This window comes from Eufriesea mexicana, unplaced genomic scaffold, assembly GCF_001483705.2.
Source record: "Eufriesea mexicana isolate 0111107269 unplaced genomic scaffold, ASM148370v2 scaffold305, whole genome shotgun sequence".
Lineage (NCBI taxonomy): Eukaryota > Metazoa > Arthropoda > Insecta > Hymenoptera > Apidae > Eufriesea > Eufriesea mexicana.
Window position 1 is genome coordinate 127799 of NW_016908472.1, and position 19093 is coordinate 146891.

General features: G+C 36.8%; 6 protein-coding genes across 7 annotated transcripts in view; 2 read left to right on the forward strand and 4 right to left on the reverse strand.

Annotated features, from left to right (window-relative positions):
* enok (histone acetyltransferase enoki mushroom) overlaps nt 1-8464 on the forward strand; it is a 22870-nt gene extending 14406 nt beyond the window's left edge. The window contains exons 6-7 of the mRNA XM_017911648.1: nt 1633-2027; nt 2124-8464. Of these exons, the coding sequence (XP_017767137.1) occupies nt 1633-2027; nt 2124-8120 (6392 nt within the window). The 3' untranslated portion in view covers nt 8121-8464. The remainder of the gene's footprint in view (nt 1-1632; nt 2028-2123) is intronic.
* Nucleotides 8465-9585: 1121 nt separating this feature from the next.
* LOC108555822 (alanine and glycine-rich protein-like) lies at nt 9586-10941 on the reverse strand. Its single transcript, XM_017911649.1, has 3 exons — nt 10937-10941; nt 9836-9965; nt 9586-9768 (listed from the first exon to the last, which is right to left on the reverse strand). The coding sequence occupies exons 1-3, from the start codon at nt 10939-10941 to the stop codon at nt 9586-9588; spliced, it is 318 nt and encodes a 105-aa protein (XP_017767138.1).
* Nucleotides 10942-11031: 90 nt separating this feature from the next.
* LOC108555873 (uncharacterized) lies at nt 11032-11470 on the reverse strand. The gene is made up of 2 exons (XM_017911724.1): nt 11403-11470; nt 11032-11308 (listed from the first exon to the last, which is right to left on the reverse strand). Exons 1-2 carry the CDS (start codon nt 11468-11470, stop codon nt 11032-11034), a joined length of 345 nt encoding a protein of 114 aa, XP_017767213.1.
* Nucleotides 11471-11830: 360 nt separating this feature from the next.
* GXIVsPLA2 (phospholipase A2 group XII) lies at nt 11831-13146 on the reverse strand. 2 transcript variants are annotated; one of them, XM_017911722.1, is made up of 3 exons: nt 12760-13146; nt 12361-12428; nt 11831-12267 (listed from the first exon to the last, which is right to left on the reverse strand). In XM_017911722.1, the coding sequence occupies exons 1-3, from the start codon at nt 12998-13000 to the stop codon at nt 11950-11952; spliced, it is 627 nt and encodes a 208-aa protein (XP_017767211.1). In that variant the 5' UTR covers nt 13001-13146; the 3' UTR covers nt 11831-11949. The 2 variants fall into 2 exon arrangements, with proteins under 2 accessions (XP_017767211.1, XP_017767212.1); XM_017911723.1 differs by having other exon boundaries at nt 11831-12239; nt 12357-12428.
* Nucleotides 13147-13343: 197 nt separating this feature from the next.
* On the reverse strand, nt 13344-14455 carry LOC108555874 (glutaredoxin-C4). The gene is made up of 3 exons (XM_017911725.1): nt 14383-14455; nt 13625-13753; nt 13344-13571 (listed from the first exon to the last, which is right to left on the reverse strand). The coding sequence occupies exons 2-3, from the start codon at nt 13721-13723 to the stop codon at nt 13374-13376; spliced, it is 297 nt and encodes a 98-aa protein (XP_017767214.1). The 5' UTR covers nt 13724-13753; nt 14383-14455; the 3' UTR covers nt 13344-13373.
* A 428-nt stretch (nt 14456-14883) lies between these two features.
* garz (Sec7 domain-containing protein garz) overlaps nt 14884-19093 on the forward strand; it is an 8431-nt gene continuing 4221 nt past the window's right edge. The window contains exons 1-12 of the mRNA XM_017911650.1: nt 14884-15080; nt 15376-15574; nt 15640-15867; nt 15929-16035; nt 16096-16597; nt 16658-17055; nt 17168-17345; nt 17432-17547; nt 17982-18170; nt 18337-18672; nt 18762-18970; nt 19072-19091. Coding sequence (XP_017767139.1) covers nt 14961-15080; nt 15376-15574; nt 15640-15867; nt 15929-16035; nt 16096-16597; nt 16658-17055; nt 17168-17345; nt 17432-17547; nt 17982-18170; nt 18337-18672; nt 18762-18970; nt 19072-19091 — 2602 coding nt within the window. The 5' untranslated portion in view covers nt 14884-14960. The remainder of the gene's footprint in view (nt 15081-15375; nt 15575-15639; nt 15868-15928; nt 16036-16095; nt 16598-16657; nt 17056-17167; nt 17346-17431; nt 17548-17981; nt 18171-18336; nt 18673-18761; nt 18971-19071; nt 19092-19093) is intronic.

The following is a 19093-nucleotide window of genomic DNA, read 5'->3' on the forward strand; positions in this document are numbered from 1 at the left end:
AGAGAGAGAGAGAGAGAGGGGGGGGGGTGCTTATGTGTTAGCTGTGGATAATATTTCCATTCGTTTTGCATTACGGAAACTTACATGATTATTGCATGTTACTAATAATGTTATTGTTTGGCTCTGGCACACACTCTCTTTTTTTCTTTCATATGTCATATAGTTACCAAATACGTAATTAGTGCACGTTCGTAAATAAACGCACTCCACTATTCGACCATTCACGTGATAATTTCGCTGTTGCACAATTTTTTTCGTTTAACTTTTGATCTCTAACTTGATAAATTCTTTACAGTTGTATGTACGGTCGTCGATACTTATATAAAGATTTAACCAGATGCAATAAATAGTAGTATAGACGTTTCTTATCTGTCACTATTTTTTACGACATTCATCAGATAATCATTATCTTTTATTATCATGGAAATATTGAGATTAATGTGTTCGTGAACTTAGAATAGTTGAGAGATATGTGATTTACTTCAGATACGGAATAGGGACGAAGCTTCAACGAAACTCGTAAAAGTTTCTTACATCCCTCGAAATCCTGATCCTATGCAGGAAAATCAAATGAAAAGTGGAAAGGAGTAGAAGTGAAAGAACGAAGTAACCGATCCGATCAGTTTACAGGACGAAGAAATGTGGCACTAGGTGGCATATCTCATTCACAGCCGCATGGTCTTAATAATAATACCGAAGTTTATCTGCTGCTGCTGACATTTAACAGTTTTTATTGTTATAAATTCATCGTCTTCAAGTATAAAACAAAAAGAAAAAAAAATATTGGGGTAAAGAAAGAAAAAACATAAATAAAAATATATGCTTTGCAAATAAAATAAAAACACAAAAGAAAGAAAGGATATAAGAGAAAATGAAAAGTAAAAAGAGAGGCAAAATGAATTGGAACAAATGGAAAAAACGCTTTTGCCAATGAAGAGCCAATTTGATACTCTGCCAACACATCCCACGAAACCACCTACCCCATAGCTTTGCTTTGGATACTACTCACAATATTAACAGCTAATCGATTGTTGTCGCACTCAGTTTTAGTGAAGATTGTCAATGCACAAGTTATTAACTACGCTTTGCGATTACGATAATTCTGCTTCTCGAGTGGACAAATTTTTCTTTTCTCTGGCTAATTAAATGGAGTATATTTTCTCTTAAATCAGTGTTTTAATACCGAACATGCCAGTGTGAAAATATTGTTAAAATATTCTGTAAAATTCTTATCTTTTTAATTTTTTTAATTTGGGTTTTTTTCTTTTTCTTCTTTTCTTTTTTTTCTTTTTCTTTTTTTCTTTTCTTTTCCTTTTTTTCTTTTTCTTTTCTTTTTCTTTTTTTTTCTCTTTCTTTTTCTTATAACTTGCTTCCAAATTTTACTGTTGCTATCTCGTATCAAAGTTACTAATATATCTTTTTGGTACTATGGAAGTATTTGTCTGCGTTGCAAGTTATATCGTCCAGATGTAATATTTCTTTCATGGTAAACTTTTATATAAGAAAATTTGGGAAAATCGACATGGATCAAATTAATGGATTATGGAGAAATTTCTTTTCCTTGTACTGTTCGTCGCTAGGAAGGTAAATACACGAGCATAGGAAAAACCAGTTTATTATATGTGATTACAGAGGAACCAATACTACCTCAGACCCTACCGCCAGGTGTTACGCAAAAGGATGTTGACCTGTTCAAAGAAGCTCGGGACAGGGCAGCACGGTTGACAGCTGTGAACGGTGATAGCGAGGAAGCTGTGAATGTGGGTCCAGGAAACAACAATACAAGCAATACAAGCGGTGGCATCAGGAATCCCGCGGCCATAGTTTTTGGCCGATACGAAGTAGAGACGTGGTATTCCAGTCCATTTCCCCAAGAGTATGCAAGATTACCAAAATTATTCTTCTGTGAATTTTGTTTGAAGTACACCAAGAGTCGAGCTGTACTCGATAGGCATATGGACAAATGTCAGTGGAGGCATCCGCCGGCTACCGAAATTTATAGGTGCAATGGATTGTCAGTTTTTGAGGTATGCTTTGAACGAGAGTTCTTTCCTTTAGTTTAATATATAGATAAATATATCACTCCGTATACAAAATGATAATTCTAATATCTCGTGTTTCAGATCGATGGTAACGTGAACAAGATTTATTGTCAGAATTTGTGTTTACTAGCTAAATTGTTCTTGGATCATAAAACACTCTACTATGACGTGGAACCATTTTTATTTTACGCGGTAACGAAAAACGACAAATATGGTTGTCATTTGGTTGGTTATTTTAGTAAAGAAAAGCATTGCCCGGCGCAGAGATACAACGTATCGTGTATTATGACACTACCGCAATATCAGAGACAAGGATTTGGGCGATTTCTGATTGAGTTCAGTTACCTTTTATCTAAAGTGGAAGGTATTCCAGGAACGCCGGAAAAACCTCTTTCCGATCTCGGTCGAGTATCGTATCATTCTTTCTGGAAAAGCGTCGTACTCGAGTATCTCGATGCTCATAGAGATTCCACGGATATTAAGATGGGAGATATAACGAAGGAAACTGGCGTATCAGCTCACGACATTGCAACTGCTATGCAATTGCTGGGTTTCGTTAGATCGGTCCATCTGCCCGGAGAAGGAAATTCGAAAGTAGCCGTGGTAGTTGATTGGAGTAAAGTGGATGCACATATGACAAAAATACGAAAGAGCTCCCGTATTAAATTAGATCCCGATTGCCTTAGATGGATACCATTGCTCACACAAATTCCTAATCCATATCAGAGTCCAGAAGAAAGTGGCGACACCAGTTCTGAGTCTTCTCCCGTGGCGGAACCGAAACATGTAACTACCATTGTCGAAAAAATTCAAAAGGTTAAAATTAAAAAGAAACCGAGAAGTAGAAGGGTGGGTCAAAGAAGATCCTCGCTTCTAAAACAGAAAACTGTTCAAAAATCTTCCACACACAAAGATACTACTCTTAAAGACACGAAAGAGCCGAAAGAAATAAAAGCCTCGAAAGAGACTAGGGAAGCGAAGGAAACGAACGAAATGAGGGAAACGAAGGAATTGGAAAGACGGAGTCGAAATATTATTGCTGCATTGGTAGAAAATACTAAAGAATCCGTGGAAATAGAGTCAAAAAATGTCGCTACAACGTCAAGAAATTCTAGAGCAATGGCTGCTTCAAAAAACTCAAATCCGACGAATTTAATGAAAACGCCAATCTTGTCAACGATGGTATCTTCGTCAACGACGGCAACTGCAACGACTACGACTACGGTAATGACGACTACGACAACATTGTCGAGACGAAGAATTAGAATACCGAAGACTTCTTCCCTAGGTGAATCGGTAATAACGATGTCAACGACGACCTTAGCAGCTCCTCTTCGAAAACGAAAACATTCCGAAAAGACTGAAATTGAAGAGAATGAAGAAAGGTCTGAAGGTAGTTCCAGGAAAAGAACCCGCGAATCTTTGCGGGAAAAAGAGAAAGATAAGGAATTAGGAAGAGAAAAGGAGAAAACGAAAGAGCGAGATAAGCTGAAGGATAAAGACGTTTACTCGAAAGACAAGAGCAATGTAATCGACGTGGAAAAGTCAGCTTCTAAAGCAATAGAAACGAATTTGACATCAGTGGTGCAAAAACCTGCAAAGAAACAATGCAAAGTAGATGACATCTTGTTAAAAGTGACCAGCCGACAAACCAAGTACTTACAAACAAAACAAACTAAAGAAAAGAAAACTTCGGAACAAAATCAATGTAACGGAAAGGAAGAAACAAAAGATATCAAAATTTTACCGGTGTCAAGGCGAGGAAGGACGAAAGTTGAGAAGGAAGCTTTAAAGATGCCGCAATTAAAACCTGAAACTCCTACGAAAAATCGACCCGAAACTCCAGTAGTACTACCGCCATCATTGTCTCCGTTACCACGCTCTGATGATATTGTTTTTCATTCGACAAATAAGCGACAATCATCGCCCGTTACAGATCAGTTAACAGTAATTGCTGTCGAGAAAGAGATTAATAACGCAGTAGATACAGTTGAGAGTAAAGCTGACGATGTCTCTGCGTTAATCGCTCATTCACAAGCAGAAACAACAATATCTGCTAGTTCGGGAGAATATGAGGGAGGAGATGAAGACGAAGGCGAAGAAGAAGTACCTGCACTGAAGTCAAAATCTGTGACCTATGTGAAAAATAATTCGAATCAACGAACCATAAAGATGGAAGATGATGCACAAGGTAAAACACTTGAAGATGTCAAGGCGGCATCTTTCGTACAAAGACCGAAAACAGAATTGCGTGTCAAGGAAGAAGAGATACAAAGGGAAGTTGATAAGGGTGAGATAATCAATGGTGAAGGAGATGGTGAGGCGAAGGACGAAGTTGAGGGTGGTAAGGTTGAAGGTGAAGGCGTTGGTGAGATCAAAGATGACGGCGAGGGCGAGAGCGAGGGCGAGGGCGAGGGCGAGGGCGAGAGCGAAGGCGAAGGTGATGGTGATGGTGATGGTGATGGTGATGGTGAAGGCGAAGGCGAAGGCGAAGGCGAAGGCGAGGGTGAAGGCCAAGATAAAGGAAAAGGCAGAAACAAAGGCAAAAGCAAACGCAAAAGCAAAGTAACCGATCAAAGCAAAGGTAAAGGCAAAGGCAAAGACGAAGGCGAAAGGGAAGTCGAGATCGAAGTCGAAGTCGAAGTCGAAGTCGAACTCGAAGACGAAGGTGATGGTGATGGTGATGGTGAAGGCGAAGGCGAAGACGAAGATGAAGGTGATGGCGATGGTGACGGTGACGGTGACGGTGAAGGCGAAAGCGAAGGAGAAAGCGATAGTGGAGGCAAAGGCAAAGGCAAAGACAAAGGCAAAGGCAAAGATAAAGGCAGAGGCAAAGGCAAAGGCAAAGGCAAAGGTAAAGGCAAAGGCAAAGGCAAAGGCAAAGCCAAAGCCAAAGGCAAAGGCAAAGGCAAAGGCAAAGGCGAAGGTGAAGGTGAAGGTGAAGGTGAAAGTGAAGATGAAGGCGAAGCCGAAGGTAAAGGTGAAGGTGAAGGTGAAGGCAAAGACGAAGGTAGAGGTGAAGCCGAAGGTGAAGATGAAAGTAAAGGTAGAGACAAAGTCAAAGGTGAAGAGGAAAATGAAGATGAGGGCAACGACGAAGATGAAGGTAAAGGCAAAAGTAAAGGTAAAGCTAAAAGTAAAAGTAAAGGGAAAGGCAAAGGCGAAGACGGAGATGAAGGCGAAGGCGAAGGTGATGGCGATGGCGAAGGCGAAGACGAAGACGAAGACGAAGACGAAGGTGAAGGCGAAGGTGAAGGGGAAGGGGAAGGTGAAGGCGACGGTGAAGGCGAAGGTGAAGACGAAGGTGAGGGCGAAGGCGATGAGGAAGGTGAAGGCGAAGGCGAAGGTGAAGGTGAAGGGGACGGCGAAGGAGAAGGAGATGGCGAAGGTGAAGGTGAAGGCGAAGGCGAAGGCGAAGGCGAAGGTGAAGGCGAAGGTGAAGGTGAAGGCAAAGGTGAAGGCGAAGGCGAAGGAGAAGGCGAAGGTGAAGGTGAAGGCGAAGGCAAAAGCGAAGGTAAAGGCAAAGGTAAAGGTAAAGGTAAAGGCAAAGGTAAAAGCAAAGGAAAAGGGAAAGGAAAGGGGAAAGGTAAAGGCAAATGCAAAGGTAAAAGCAAAGGTAAAGGGAAAGGCAGAAGTAATAAAGACGAAGGTGAAGGTGGAGGTGAAGGTGAAAGTGAAGATGAAGGTGAAGGTGAAGGTGAAGATAAAGGTGAAGGTGGAAGTAAAAGTGGAGCGATGCAGACAGAAGGAAAACAGGAAGAAAGTGAAGTTAGAAAAGAAAAATACAACAAGGATTTGGAGGGTGAAGAAGCAATTTGTAATTCAGAAACGTCTAAATTGGTACCTGACCTATCTTCGTCTAAAGAAGAAGAAATTGAAAAGTTGAAAACTGTTACTCAAGATGTAGATAATTGTAGGGATGCTGATAGAATTTCCGAAAGGTTAACATTAAAAAATTCAAAAGAGGAGTTAACAAAGCCAAAGATAGAAAGTTCTTCTGTAACGCCGATAGAAAAGAAAGAATCATGTTCTGTCGTTTCGAATATTACCTCACCTGAAAGAGCACCGCTAACACCGCAAGAAAAGGTACTGACCGTTAACGAGCACCAAGAAAATACCATTCATCTTCAAACCCACTCGGAAGAATTGAAACAAAATTCACCCGAGAGTGGCAAAACAACGCCTCATTTAGACAATCCTGGCTCGGTGAAACGAACACCCCCCTCTCAACCTGACCTACCGTCTATGGGAGTTTACACACCTGATTCGACAACGAATTCGGTACATTCGTTGCATTACGGTCAATGTGACTTGGATGTTAGTCAGTTGGGATTAGAATCCCCTACGTCAATTGCCAGCGATCTTGCGTCGCAAAACAGCGTGGAAAGACCACCCAGTGCGTTACCATCGCTGCCACCGTCTGTTACCGTTCCAGTTTCTATATCCATGCAAATAACAACGCCGGTTACATCCGTCGCCGTGAATATATCACCGCAAGTACAGTACGCCGACTGTTCGATGGCTCAACACACCCCATCGGCTCATGTCGGTATCCATCCCATGCATCAGCCTCATACACCGCAGCCTATTCAGCAACCACGGACGCCACAGTCTCATACTCCGCAAAGTATTCAAACGCAAAGTCCGCAACCTCTTCCGCAGAGTCATACGCCGCAACCGTTACCTCAGTCTCATACGCCACAGCCTCTTTCTCAATCTCATACGTCGCAAAGTATACCAACTCAAAGCCCGCAACCAATGCGACAAAGTCATACACCCCAACCTTTGCCACCGTCTCACACACCACAACCAATGCAATTATCTTTAGCACAGCAAACACAAAATCAGAGTATGGCGCATAGTCAATCTCAACAACAGTCTCAAGCACAGCAGCAGTCTCAACAACAATCTGCGCATCAACAACAACAACAACAACAACAACAGTCTCAAACACAGTCGCATAGTAATAAAAGAGCCAATGGTTCGCAAACGACTCATCGATCTAGATCGGTACAGCACAGTAGCAGATCGCATCGAACAACTCCTCCTACATCGCATACTCAAGCTTCTTCTCAACATAATACGACCTCTCATACGAGTCACACGACCTCTCATACGAGTCATACAACTGCAGCTCATACGACGCATGTTCCACCACAGTATCAACAGTCTTCATCGATGAGTGTACCATCGGTTCCACATCCTCATTCACACACACATGCTGCTCATTCGCATAATATGGCAGTTATTTCACAAGGGAACTATATGGCTGTTGCTTCGCAAACTTTTCCAACACAAAACACGTATGTGATTCAACATCGAAGTAGTAGATCTGGTGCACCTACACCATGCACAACAGCGACAAATTTTTATATTCAAACAAGCGCAATGCCGCCGCATTCGCACACTCCAGCGCCTTCCTTGTCAGCTTCTGGAAATCATCAGTCCACAAATTCATGTAGTTTAGCAAAATTACAACAATTGACGAATGGATTGGACATGATACCTCCTACACCATCACCGGCGATGAATTTAACGCCTCCGCCACCTATACCGCATACTATGACACCACCGCAAACGTCGAGGCAGTTACCGACACCGCCTCAAGTACCTTTTGGTTATGCAAAGAATTACTATAACGTCAATACAGTCCCACCTGCTACTCCCGGACCACCTAGTAGATCGACCTCAAGATCATCGGCGAATACAAATATGCCACCTCTGACGCAACCGCATCCAAGCGAGAGCCTATATCGTCAAACTCTCGATCCTGGAAGTACCTGCCCTGAAATGCAAAGTGCCGCCAGTAGGGTCAGTTCTAACGTGACGTTAAATACGAATCTCATGGCTCAGTATGGTTATCGGGTGGCACAACCTGCTACTGGCTACATGAATCAAGCTCAACTCGGTGGCTTTATGAATCAGGCCAGTCAGTTGCCTGTCGGAGTTGTTAATGTACCTGCACCGTATCCTCAGGATCCTCATCAACAGAATCCAGCAGCGGTGTACACAACGTATCACGGTTACATAAATGGAAGTCTTATGCAGCCTCTGAATAGTTCGATGAGGCCGCGTTAGCCCCATTCATTTAAGCGCACATTCTCTTACTTACAATAAGGGCACCCCAAATCAGAGGGGGAATTTCCACATACTATGGTTCATCGACTAACAATGATCGCTTCATCTTGAACAAGTTAATGCTCTCTTCTGTACGAACTCTGACAACATTAAGAACGATGTTACTTTTCAAGAAACTTCCTACTTCCTTGCATTCGCTTCCACATTTATCCATTTGAAAGGCGAAAATTAACGTTTGTTTTTAGCTTTTCGCCGTGAATACTTTATGACGTATTGCTTTTCTCTTAGGTTGCAGTTGTTATATTTCAACGTAATCTTCTCCTTTTCTTTTCTCTTTTTCTTTTCTCCACGCTATACATCCGCGTATAAAAGAAGAAATTTTATTTATCGTTTTACGTGTAGTCGCGTTCTTTTTGAAAACCAATAAAAAATTGTAAATCCGGAATCAAAAAAAAAAAGAAAAAAAAAGGAAAGAAATGAAATAAAAAAAAAAAAGTAAAAAAGAAAAAGGAAAAAAAGATAATGGAAGCGCTTGCATCATAAAAATTAAAGAGCTCGTATTAAACGGATTCTTAACTTGTTGGAATGCATAAATGAATGAATCTGAGTATATGTGAATACGTGCGCGCGTGCGTGTATAAGTACATGCCTTGGCAACAGGGACGTGTACGTACGAATTATAATAATAGTATCGAGTAATAAACTACGAAACTTGGGTTCGTAATTTGTGCATTTAAAGCGATTAACTAATCTACTTTGAATGGATCTGTCGATCGATGAACAAACATAAGTGAGCGCACACGCGCGCGCGTTGTGTGTGTGTCCTGTATGTGTACGCGCGCGCGCGCGCATATGTGTGTAGGCAGCATGCATGTATGTATATACAGTTCGTGACTCATCCACGATCGACAAAAAGGATACCTATTTTTAGTAGGGCATTCCCATCCGAAATTGTAATGGTGTTACGTTTTATGTATAATAGTGTATATATATATATATATTATACATATATATATGTATGTGTATATACATATATATGTACTACATATAATATTTGCAAAGAATATTCTGTTTGATATTATCGATTGTTGAACGTTGTTATTTACTTTTTCTTCGAGGCACGCTGTACTTTACTGTATCATAAAATAATTGTATTACTATTACAGTAATTATAATTGTACTATTGCAGATTAATTATTATGATCGCTAACTTGTTCATTGCCATTGATCGATAATCTTTGTTTATCATCAATGTGAACATCGCGTTTCTCGTTAATAATCCTTTATAAAAATTCTTGCCGTCATCATAATCGTCAGCTGTCTTCGTCATTGTCATATTTCTTATTACTATTTCCGTTATGATTATTATTACTAGAATTATCATCGTTGTTTTCGATATCATTGTCACCGTCGCTAATAGCCGTCATTTTCATCATTATCATTATCGTCGTTGTCATTCCCTCATCTATTTCTCATTCTTATCATCATCGTCGCCATCGCCATCGCCATCGCCATCGCCATCGCCATCGCCATCGCCGCCGCCGCCGCCTCCGCCTCCGCCTCCGCCTCCGCCTCCGCCGCCGCCGCCGACGCCGACGCCGACGCCGCCACCACCACCGACACCATCATCACCATCGTTAAAATTATTCTAATTCTTATTATTATTTTTACTACTATTATTATTACTATTGCTCCTACTACTGCTACTACTGTACCACCACTATCACCACTATTACTACTATTACTACTACCACTACTGCTACTACTACTACTACTCCTACTACACTACTCTTACCATCACTACTACTATTGCTGACTCTACTGTTACTGCTACTGTCTTTAATACTGATTAGTCACTCTTATCACCATCACCATCACCATCACCATCACCATCACCATCATCATCATCATCATCATCATCATCATCATCATCATCATCATCATCATCATCATCATTATCGTTGTCATCGTCATCGTCATCGTCATCATTATCATTATCATCATCATCATGATTATTATCATCTTTGTCGTCGTCGTCATTTCATATCAATATAAATAACATATCATCATCATCATCATCATGATTATTATCATCTTTGTCGTCGTCGTCATTTCATATCAATATAAATAACATTTTACTCTGTCCTAATGCCTCCGTAGTTTGTGCACAGATACAGAAACAAACACGCGCAAGCGTGCGCGCATACATACACACATATATTCATTCTTTATCCTCTATTGTATGTAATACTTTTATTTTCTATTATTGAGCGAGAGGGCACATATACTAGTTTCGAAAAGAATGACAATTGCGTAAATTGCTCTTCCACGGAGCGTCGCAAAAATTACGCTGAAATTATTTTTTGTATCAAATTATAAGAGGCAAGATGTTGATTCTTTCGACCTCTTTATGGGAAATGTAAAATGGTGCTCGTTCGCGTACGTTCAATTGTAATTTCCCTCTTGTCCACGACGCTTCGGGGAATGGTCGCGAACAAATAATATATTTATAGTATGTTACGAATTTAATTTTTTCAGACGAGACTATAAAAGCGAGTGGCAAAAATTTGCCTAGTTTTTAGCATAATTCTTGAATGATAAATGAGGTCATTGATAGTGTAAAAATACATCAATATTTATTGTACATAGAGTTTAAAAAAGCTACTAACAAATAAAAAGGAATCAAAAATAAAGGCTTCACGAGAATATTTTGTACGAATAAAAGACTTGTAAAGAAGACTTCCATGGAAAGAGCGTGTTCAATACACGCATAGCTGTATGAACTTTGTAGTTGTTCAATTTCGTTCAGCTTTTACCCCATGATTTTTCATCGATGTTTTCCATCTTCTTCTGAACAAAATACATTAAACGATAAATTATGCAACGAAAATACGTTTGCAGGTATGTAGGATTACCTTGTTTTTCGTTTCTTTCTTTGTTCTCGTCTTATTTTTTCCGCATTTGCCAGATCTATATATTTTTTTCTCTGTTCTGGAGTCATTTGAGTCCATAATTTCCCAGCTGCTCGTGCAATCACAGTTACATGTTCTTTGGGTTTCTTAGTTCGTAATCGTAGAAAAAATATGATAAAGGGATTAGTTGCGCGACATTTTATTATTTCTTTCCCATTGGCACGGTGTTCAGAGCCAGTCACAACTTTTTTATTCCTCGCGGAACGATCATCTACGCTACCCAAAGATAAACATACAAAAGTACGCTTTCATGTATCGCTGATTTTATCATGAACAGACAGAAGCCAGAATAAGTTGTAAATTTTCTTACCTGTCGCCACTTTCTCGTTTCCGTTCTTTTCGCGCTTTCGATGACTGTACGGATCCAGTGTTTCCCATTCTATTCGTAACTTTGTCACTCTCCTTTAGAAAATTCTTGTCATTTGCTGCATTACTTGACAATTTTTTGCAAAGATTTTTTTAAAAACTGAAGTTGAAGCGACATTGTCGACGGAAAACGAGTCTTCCCTTGTTTCCTTACGGAAACAAACGAGTATAGAAAAATATTAAATTTTCAATAAATTTTTGAAGTGGTATATATAATAGCTGCGGTTGTAAAGTAGCGAACGGGAGCAACGAAATGGTCAGGGGGAGGGGAGAGAGAGAGAGAGAGACTAAACAACGATCAGATAACAAAATTTTATCTTTATTGTATTATTGGATGAAACTAATACAATTTTCGATACGGTAATATTGGTCATGTAAGCAATATGAGGACAAATATGAGATCATATGCTTATTAAATGTAAATTCCACAAACGAGGTATAAGTTATTTTTTACTTCATTTGTATTTTACGATAAATAGCTTTTGTAATTTTTATAGCTCTCCACCAGCTTGGGCAGCTCTTTTTGGCTTTTTATTCTTATTCCATTTGTCTCCGCAATAGCAAGCCGCCTTTTGGGCGTCTATATAACTCTTGCATCCCAAAGCCGTGGTACCGGTAAAAAGCATTTTTGCAGCAGCTTTGCATGTATTTACTATTGCAGACGACTGATATCCGTCACAATATTTGTATAAACATCTTTTGAACTCCAAGTCACACTTGTCTTTATCCGAATTACAAGTATCGTAACAGATGTCGTGTGTGTCACAACATTTCGTCATTTCTGAAAGCGGTAGATATTCTTGGTTTATCTAAAATTTTAAAGCTGTTCAATTTCGTTCAAATTATGATAATATATCACAATGGTACATCGCAATAATATCTGTTTCGAAGAATTTACCTACTTCGATTCCCAGAGAACCGCATCCATTACTTTGCGGTTTATGATTCCAATCCGCTTTTGGTACTATCCCTGAAATTGTTCGATGTATCAAAAAATATTCGTATAAGCTATAATCAAATTAAACATAACTATGTCGGAAATATAGTTTCTAACATTGTATATCTCTTATGAATATATAGCGTAATATGTACCGACACGAGTTTCTTCAGACATGACTAGATAGGTTATATAGTGTATTAAGATACATAAATCAAAAGTTAGGTTATAGGTTAAGTATACTGTATCGTCGTGTCATAAAATTTTATCAATGCTACATCATTATTTCTCACGGGTTGCGATAAGTAAAGTTTTGATATCGACAATGGAATAAAAATTAGAAAGTAATAGGTTAAACATGTACCTCCAGGACATCGAAAAATACAGTTTTCTTCTACTGCTGCGTCAAACACTTCGTGTATATCCTTAATTTTTCTAGCTACAGTAATTGCATTTTCAAATAAATCTTGGAATACCGATTCTGCTGTTAATACAGCGTCTTTTAAGTTGTATAATAAACCAGCTCCGTAGCCTGACCATGCGTAAGCCAAAAAAGTTAAAATATAAATTAGGGCTTTTCGATATTGGGAAAAATCCATTTTCATACGTTCCCGATACACTTGGTAATGATACACTATATTTTACCGGTTTGTCCGGATATTTTTAGGTAACTTTAGTCACATTAAGGTATATTTGATTACGGACACGTGGTGACAAACGACGAAATAGCTTTCGTGGTATACTTTCATTATACGACGTATACGCGTAAAGGTAATGATGACCTTTTAAGCAAATCAGAAATTGTCTAATAGATGTTTAAACTTATTAACGATAATTACTTACTATCACTATTATCGTAAAAGTGCAAGGATAATTGTATTATTTTTTAATCGTTTAAATAATAGTTTTTATTAATTTAATAATGAAAATCAATAAATAATTCAGGTAATAGCCAATGATTGATACAAAAGTAATATATTAAAACATCTTTTGCAATTCTCCATTGTCATATAATTTCTTTATATCTGTCCCACCTCCTAAGCATACTCCATTCACAAACACCCTAGGTACTGTTCTAGCTCCGGTCATTTCACCCAATATAGTTTGGATTTCAACACCATCGTCCCTCTCATTCAACTCGATAGCAGTATATTCTTTTTGCAAATTGTCAAACACCTACGATAATATTTTGTTAATTGAAATAAAAATAATAAATATTTAGTTAATACCTGTTTAGCTATTTTACAATATGGACAATTGGTCTTGGAAAATATCACGATAGCATGAGATGCTATGATTTGGTTAACTTGCTCTTTTGTTATTGGCATGACAATTTTTTTGCTGGAAATGGTTTCCTGCTAGAAATTGAAATCATTATATTAAACTAATAATATTATAAATATAATAAAATAATGAAACCTGTATTTCTGTTTTCATTTCGGTTAATTCTTATTAATAGAAAATTTTCTTGATACACTTTATTACATTCCCATAAAATGAATATTAAGATTAACTACCTGCCTTATAACTTTTCTTGCTTACTATATCAGCCAGGCTGTTTTTAAGAATTATTTTCGACATATTAACGATAAATCTTAACAATGTTATATATGATTTGATTTGAAAATTATGATTTAAAACATAATACATCTTTGACATGTGTATAGTGTTGTGAAAAATGTAATCTGAGGTTTTCTCTTTTTAGGTTGTTATTTAAACAAAATACTACCGCCGAAAAAAAACTGACTCTCGGTGCACAGTATTTTTAATATATATTCTATAATTTTCATTTCTATTATATTTACTGATTGTAGATTATTATCTTTAGAAAGTAGAAAACGTCACAGATTTAGCATATGTTATAATATTAATGGAGAAACCAATACATCAACATTTTCATTTTAATGAATGAGAGAAATTCATATAAAACATACATGCAAATATACGTCTGTACATTATGTGTATTTTTTTAATAACTAACACTTACAATTAATCAAAATTTCATATAATATTCAAACTTGTGTATATGGTATGAAGTATAGAGGTATGTACTTATCTCCTTGCTACGGTTAACATTTTTATAGAAAGCTTAAGCTTTGTTTAGAATGCGTTGCAAACAAAGAATTTTGTGTTTTGTATTTTATGTCTTATATGTAATATAGGAAACCTATACAGAATGTTAAATATATAATGTTTATCATTATTTGTAGTGTTTTTACAGAATTTTTAGACAAAAGCATATGATCAGTTTTTAAAATATTGTAAAATCAGAGTATCATATTTTAAAATTGTATGAGAATTAGCGAGGAAAACAGGAATTTATGTATTTAAAAAAAAAAAAAAAAGTTAAATTATGTATTTTAAAAGGATTGTTCGTATCAGTGATTTTTAATTTATACACTAGATGGCATGTTATGATTATTTATGAACGTCTCTTTAAAGTGATAATCCAATGACTATAGTGTTGAAACTATTCTCTTGACATTTGACGTTACGCATTATTGAGTGTTTTCTAGGGTTTCTTCGGAATAAAAATGGTATAAGGAACAAGTGTTCTTGAAAAAGATGGGCAAAATTGTGAAAATGGCCTATCCAGGTGGTGGTTTATATGTTGTCGAAGGTGAGGTTTGCCTTCTGATAACAGCTATGAGACGAGGTACTCGATGGTCTTCTCACTCTCATCAGGTTAGAATGTACCTCATCGTTTTATCTCTTTTCACGCGAAAACATATGTTTTAATTGCTATAATAATCAATTAAAGAGCTTGTATCTGTGAATTGATTTACGAATTATATTTATGTGTGTTCTTGTCACGTGGGTCTATTTGAATTGTTATCAAGTAGAATAAGTTGCAATAAATAGCATATCGATCATATAGTGATGTATGAAGAAGTATCAATATAATTTAATTATAATTGTTTGTATTTAGATTTTTATAAATTTTTCACGTTTATCTATCTATCTTTTGGTCATTTTTAAGGATGACGATCAGGGTACTCTTATAAAAGGATTATTCACTTTGAAAGAGGGATTAAACGAAGCAAAAGATTTATCTTATTTAGAACCAAGCGTGTTTCTGGCGCCATTCTTAGAAATTATAAGATCAGAAGAAACGACTGGACCTGTTACTAGTCTAGCGCTATCTGCTGTTAATAAAATGATATCTTATGGTCTTATAGGTATATATTGTATTTTATTGATTAAACTATATTTTCAGAATTCTATTAAACCGTTATCTTTATAGATTCTGATCATCCTGCAATAGCACAATGTGTAGAAGCTATTGCTGATGTTGTAACACATGCAAGATTTGTTGGAACTGATGCATCAGGGGATGGGGTTGTTTTAATGAGAATACTCCAGGTTTTGAGAGCTTTGATGCTATCACCAGCTGGAGATTATCTTTCAAATGAAAGCATTTGTGAAATTATGCTCAGTTGTTTTAGAATATGTTTTGAAACACGTCTCAGTGGTAAGGATTTTGAATACATAGAAATTCTTTTTCAATTCCAGCAATGTTTCTTCGGTTACAGAATTGCTAAGAAAAACAGCGGAGCATTGTTTGAGAGACATGGTACAGCATCTTTTTACTCGATTACCTCAATTTGCAGATGATACTAGAGTCTTATTAAATATGAAAGTAAGTTGCTAAATATTTTAGTAGAGTATAATATATTAATATGTTGTTGTATCATTTTAGAAAATGAGAACAAATGGTATGGAAAGTAATCGCAGTAAGAACAGAAGGAATAAAAGTCATTTCAAGCAAAAGGCAAAACAGAGTACAGAGAGTATAGGAGAAAATCAACTTCCAAGTCCAACTGATAGAGTTAGGTCAAGTTGCCTGACAACACCTGTTAATTCAGTAGGAAATATCGTTGATATGCAAGGTTCTTTAGATCAAGGTAGCATTGAAAAAGCAGACGAAGAAAAGTATGATAATAAGGAGCATATTAAGAAAGATTTAAATGATGTAAATGAAATTATCAAACATGAAGCTGAATCAGATATAAAAACGGAGAATGTGAATTTAAAGGGTATGAAGGAGTCTAAAGAAAATACGAATGAAACAGAGGACAAAGCAAATGTTATTATTGAAAAAGAGGAAGTTTTGCAGAAAAATAGTAAATGTATAGAGAATACAGAAATGCACGAACATAATCAGACGAAGAAATTAAATTTATTGAAGCAAGGAAATCAAGGTAATTATGTTAATTTCTATTTATATTATGATTTTAATTATTATTCTTCTGGTTTTATAGAAAACCTGAAAAAATCAATGTGTAATGATAAAAATACAAATTTATCAAAGTCTCCGGCAGGAAGCGTGGAAGATTTATCGGTAGATGAAAATATAAGTAACATATGTAAAGCATCTAGAGCTAAAGAATTTGAACAAGTCGAAGAATACGTAAATGCCCAGGGTGTCCGTTTTATGCCACATCAACAATTAGCGCCGTACGGTGCTCTCTGTGTGCGTGAATTATTTAGGTTTCTTGTGTCTTTGTGTTGTCCTCACGATAAACAAAATAACGAAGTTATGACACACCTTGGGCTGAGTTTATTACAAGTTGCTTTAGAAATTGCTGCCGACTATCTTTCCAACTTTCCGTCATTATTGGTGCTAGTGAAAGATGATCTTTGTAGAAATCTTATTTTGGTAATGATGATGCTATATTGATTTATCTTTATCTTTATTAGGTTTATTTGGAAACAAATAAACGTAATAAAAACAGAAAGATACTTGTAATAATCGTAATCGCATTTATTAGCTTCTTGGAACAGATCGATTGTCGATACTTGCAGCGGATTTGCAAGTATCGTTTTTATTATTTGAGTCGCAAAGGGAGCATTTAAAGTTTCAAATGGAGCTTCACATGAACAGACTGATGGAGTTAGTGAGTTCAGATTCGAATAGGATATCATACGATCAACGTGAATTAGCTCTCGGTACGGATACGGTATAATAGTTACATTTTGTGGAATATCGTTTAAATATAATTGCACAATGAGTATTTGATGAGTTTTAATTTTAGATGCCATTGTGCGATCATGGAGAATACCTGGTTTACCAGCAGAATTGTACTTAAATTATGACTGTGGCTTGTATTCTACTAATTTATATGAGGAATTAATGAAACTTTTTTCAAAGGTACATCTTAATTTTGTGGTAAAGTAGTGTATATGTGTAGACTCTTAGATTTCCAATTTGGACTTGTGTCTTGAACTTGTGTTTGCAATACGATGTTCTGAAATAGAAGTTGTCGCCAATAGGAATTTTATTGCAACGTTTCGTCATGAACTAATGGCAATTAGCATTTTCAACGGTTGATTACAAAGGTTGATTACAATAAGCCTTGTAAGATTAGAAAGGACAGGTAAGTTGGATCAATTGTAGAGGTGTATTAATAAGATGTTGGAGAAATTAGCTGCAGTACTGATAAAACGTTGAGATATTAATTCCAATTGGTCACAACGAACATTCGGAAGGTTAAAATAGTACGAATGAAGAATAAGTTGATTAAATATCGTATAAACTAATTAAATATTTGATGAAGAACTGCATCCTATATACTTTGTTATAAGAATGCTTCAGCCTTAATGGGTAATATGCAGAATATGCAATTCGTTTCTTTGGATGCGATATTCACGTTGATCTCTGAAATGGAAATCAGATGCAAGGGTTACAAAGAGTTGTGTAAACCATCACGACATAGTGCATCAGCAAATCTCCCAACACGAGAGGAACTGCTCGCTATAAAGGCAAATAAGCGGGTTCGTTTTTATTTTATTGTTTAATTACAATTAAAAAGCTTTATTTTTGTTTCCTAGCATACTTTTCCACTTGTCTTTTTCTTCTTTCCCAGCCTTTCTCTTCCTTCTCTTTGTCTTTACTTGCATTTAAAAAAGTGATACAAATATGTATTTCTTACAAATATAGTGGTTGGTGCTTGGTACAGAAAAATTCAATGAAAATCGGCGGGAAGGAATTGTTAAACTGGCAGAACACGGGCTTTTGGGCGGTAGTCCAGGCAATCCTGATCCAGAGAAAATAGCCAAATTTTTGAAAGAGAATCCTGGCCTTGATAAAAAGGCTATTGGGGAATATATTAGTAAAAAAGAAAATAAAAGTGTATTAAACTGTTTCGTTCATAGTTTTGATTTGAAAGATATGCGAATTGATCAAGCTTTACGACTTTATCTAGAGTCTTTTAGGCTTCCTGGAGAAGCTCCACTTATCTCTCTGTTGCTTGAAAAATTTGCTGAACATTGGCACGTGAGTGTAATATTTTTATCTTATTATAGCTTATTATAGTTTATTATGTCGTGCATATCGCGTTATATGAAAAATTGTCTGTTTTGCAGGATAGTAATGGAAGACCGTTTGCATCAGCAGATGCTGCATTTACTTTGGCGTATGCTGTAATAATGTTGAACGTGGACCAACATAATTATAATGTGAAGCGACAAAATAATCCGATGACTGCTGATGAATTTAAGAGGAATTTAAAAAAGGTGAACGGCGGTGCTGATTTCGACCAAGGAATGCTCGATGAAATATATGCCTCGATTAAGTAATGTCCTGTTCCGCTTATGATTTTCAACAGTAATAAAACTATTATTATTTTGATTTTATGATTCGTTTGTGACTGGTTATATTATATCTTTTTGTTAGAGGTGAAGAAATCGTGATGCCT

Excerpts from the sequence above, each read along its gene's own strand:
- LOC108555822 (XM_017911649.1), bottom strand. Across the intron at positions 9,769-9,835 it reads TAATAGTGGTGATAGTGGTG|AATAATTTTAACGATGGTGA; the intron begins GTACAGTAGTAG and ends AATAAGAATTAG.
- LOC108555873 (XM_017911724.1), bottom strand. The coding sequence starts at position 11,470 with ATGGGAAACACTGGATCCGTACAGTCATCGAAAGCGCGAAAAGAACGG. Across the intron at positions 11,309-11,402 it reads AAACGAGAAAGTGGCGACAG|CGTAGATGATCGTTCCGCGA; the intron begins GTAAGAAAATTT and ends ATCTTTGGGTAG.
- GXIVsPLA2 (XM_017911722.1), bottom strand. The coding sequence starts at position 13,000 with ATGAAAATGGATTTTTCCCAATATCGAAAAGCCCTAATTTATATTTTA. Across the intron at positions 12,429-12,759 it reads TATTTTTCGATGTCCTGGAG|GGATAGTACCAAAAGCGGAT; the intron begins GTACATGTTTAA and ends GAACAATTTCAG. Across the intron at positions 12,268-12,360 it reads GCGGTTCTCTGGGAATCGAA|ATAAACCAAGAATATCTACC; the intron begins GTAGGTAAATTC and ends TTAAAATTTTAG.
- LOC108555874 (XM_017911725.1), bottom strand. The coding sequence starts at position 13,723 with ATGCCAATAACAAAAGAGCAAGTTAACCAAATCATAGCATCTCATGCT. Across the intron at positions 13,572-13,624 it reads ATTGTAAAATAGCTAAACAG|GTGTTTGACAATTTGCAAAA; the intron begins GTATTAACTAAA and ends ATATTATCGTAG.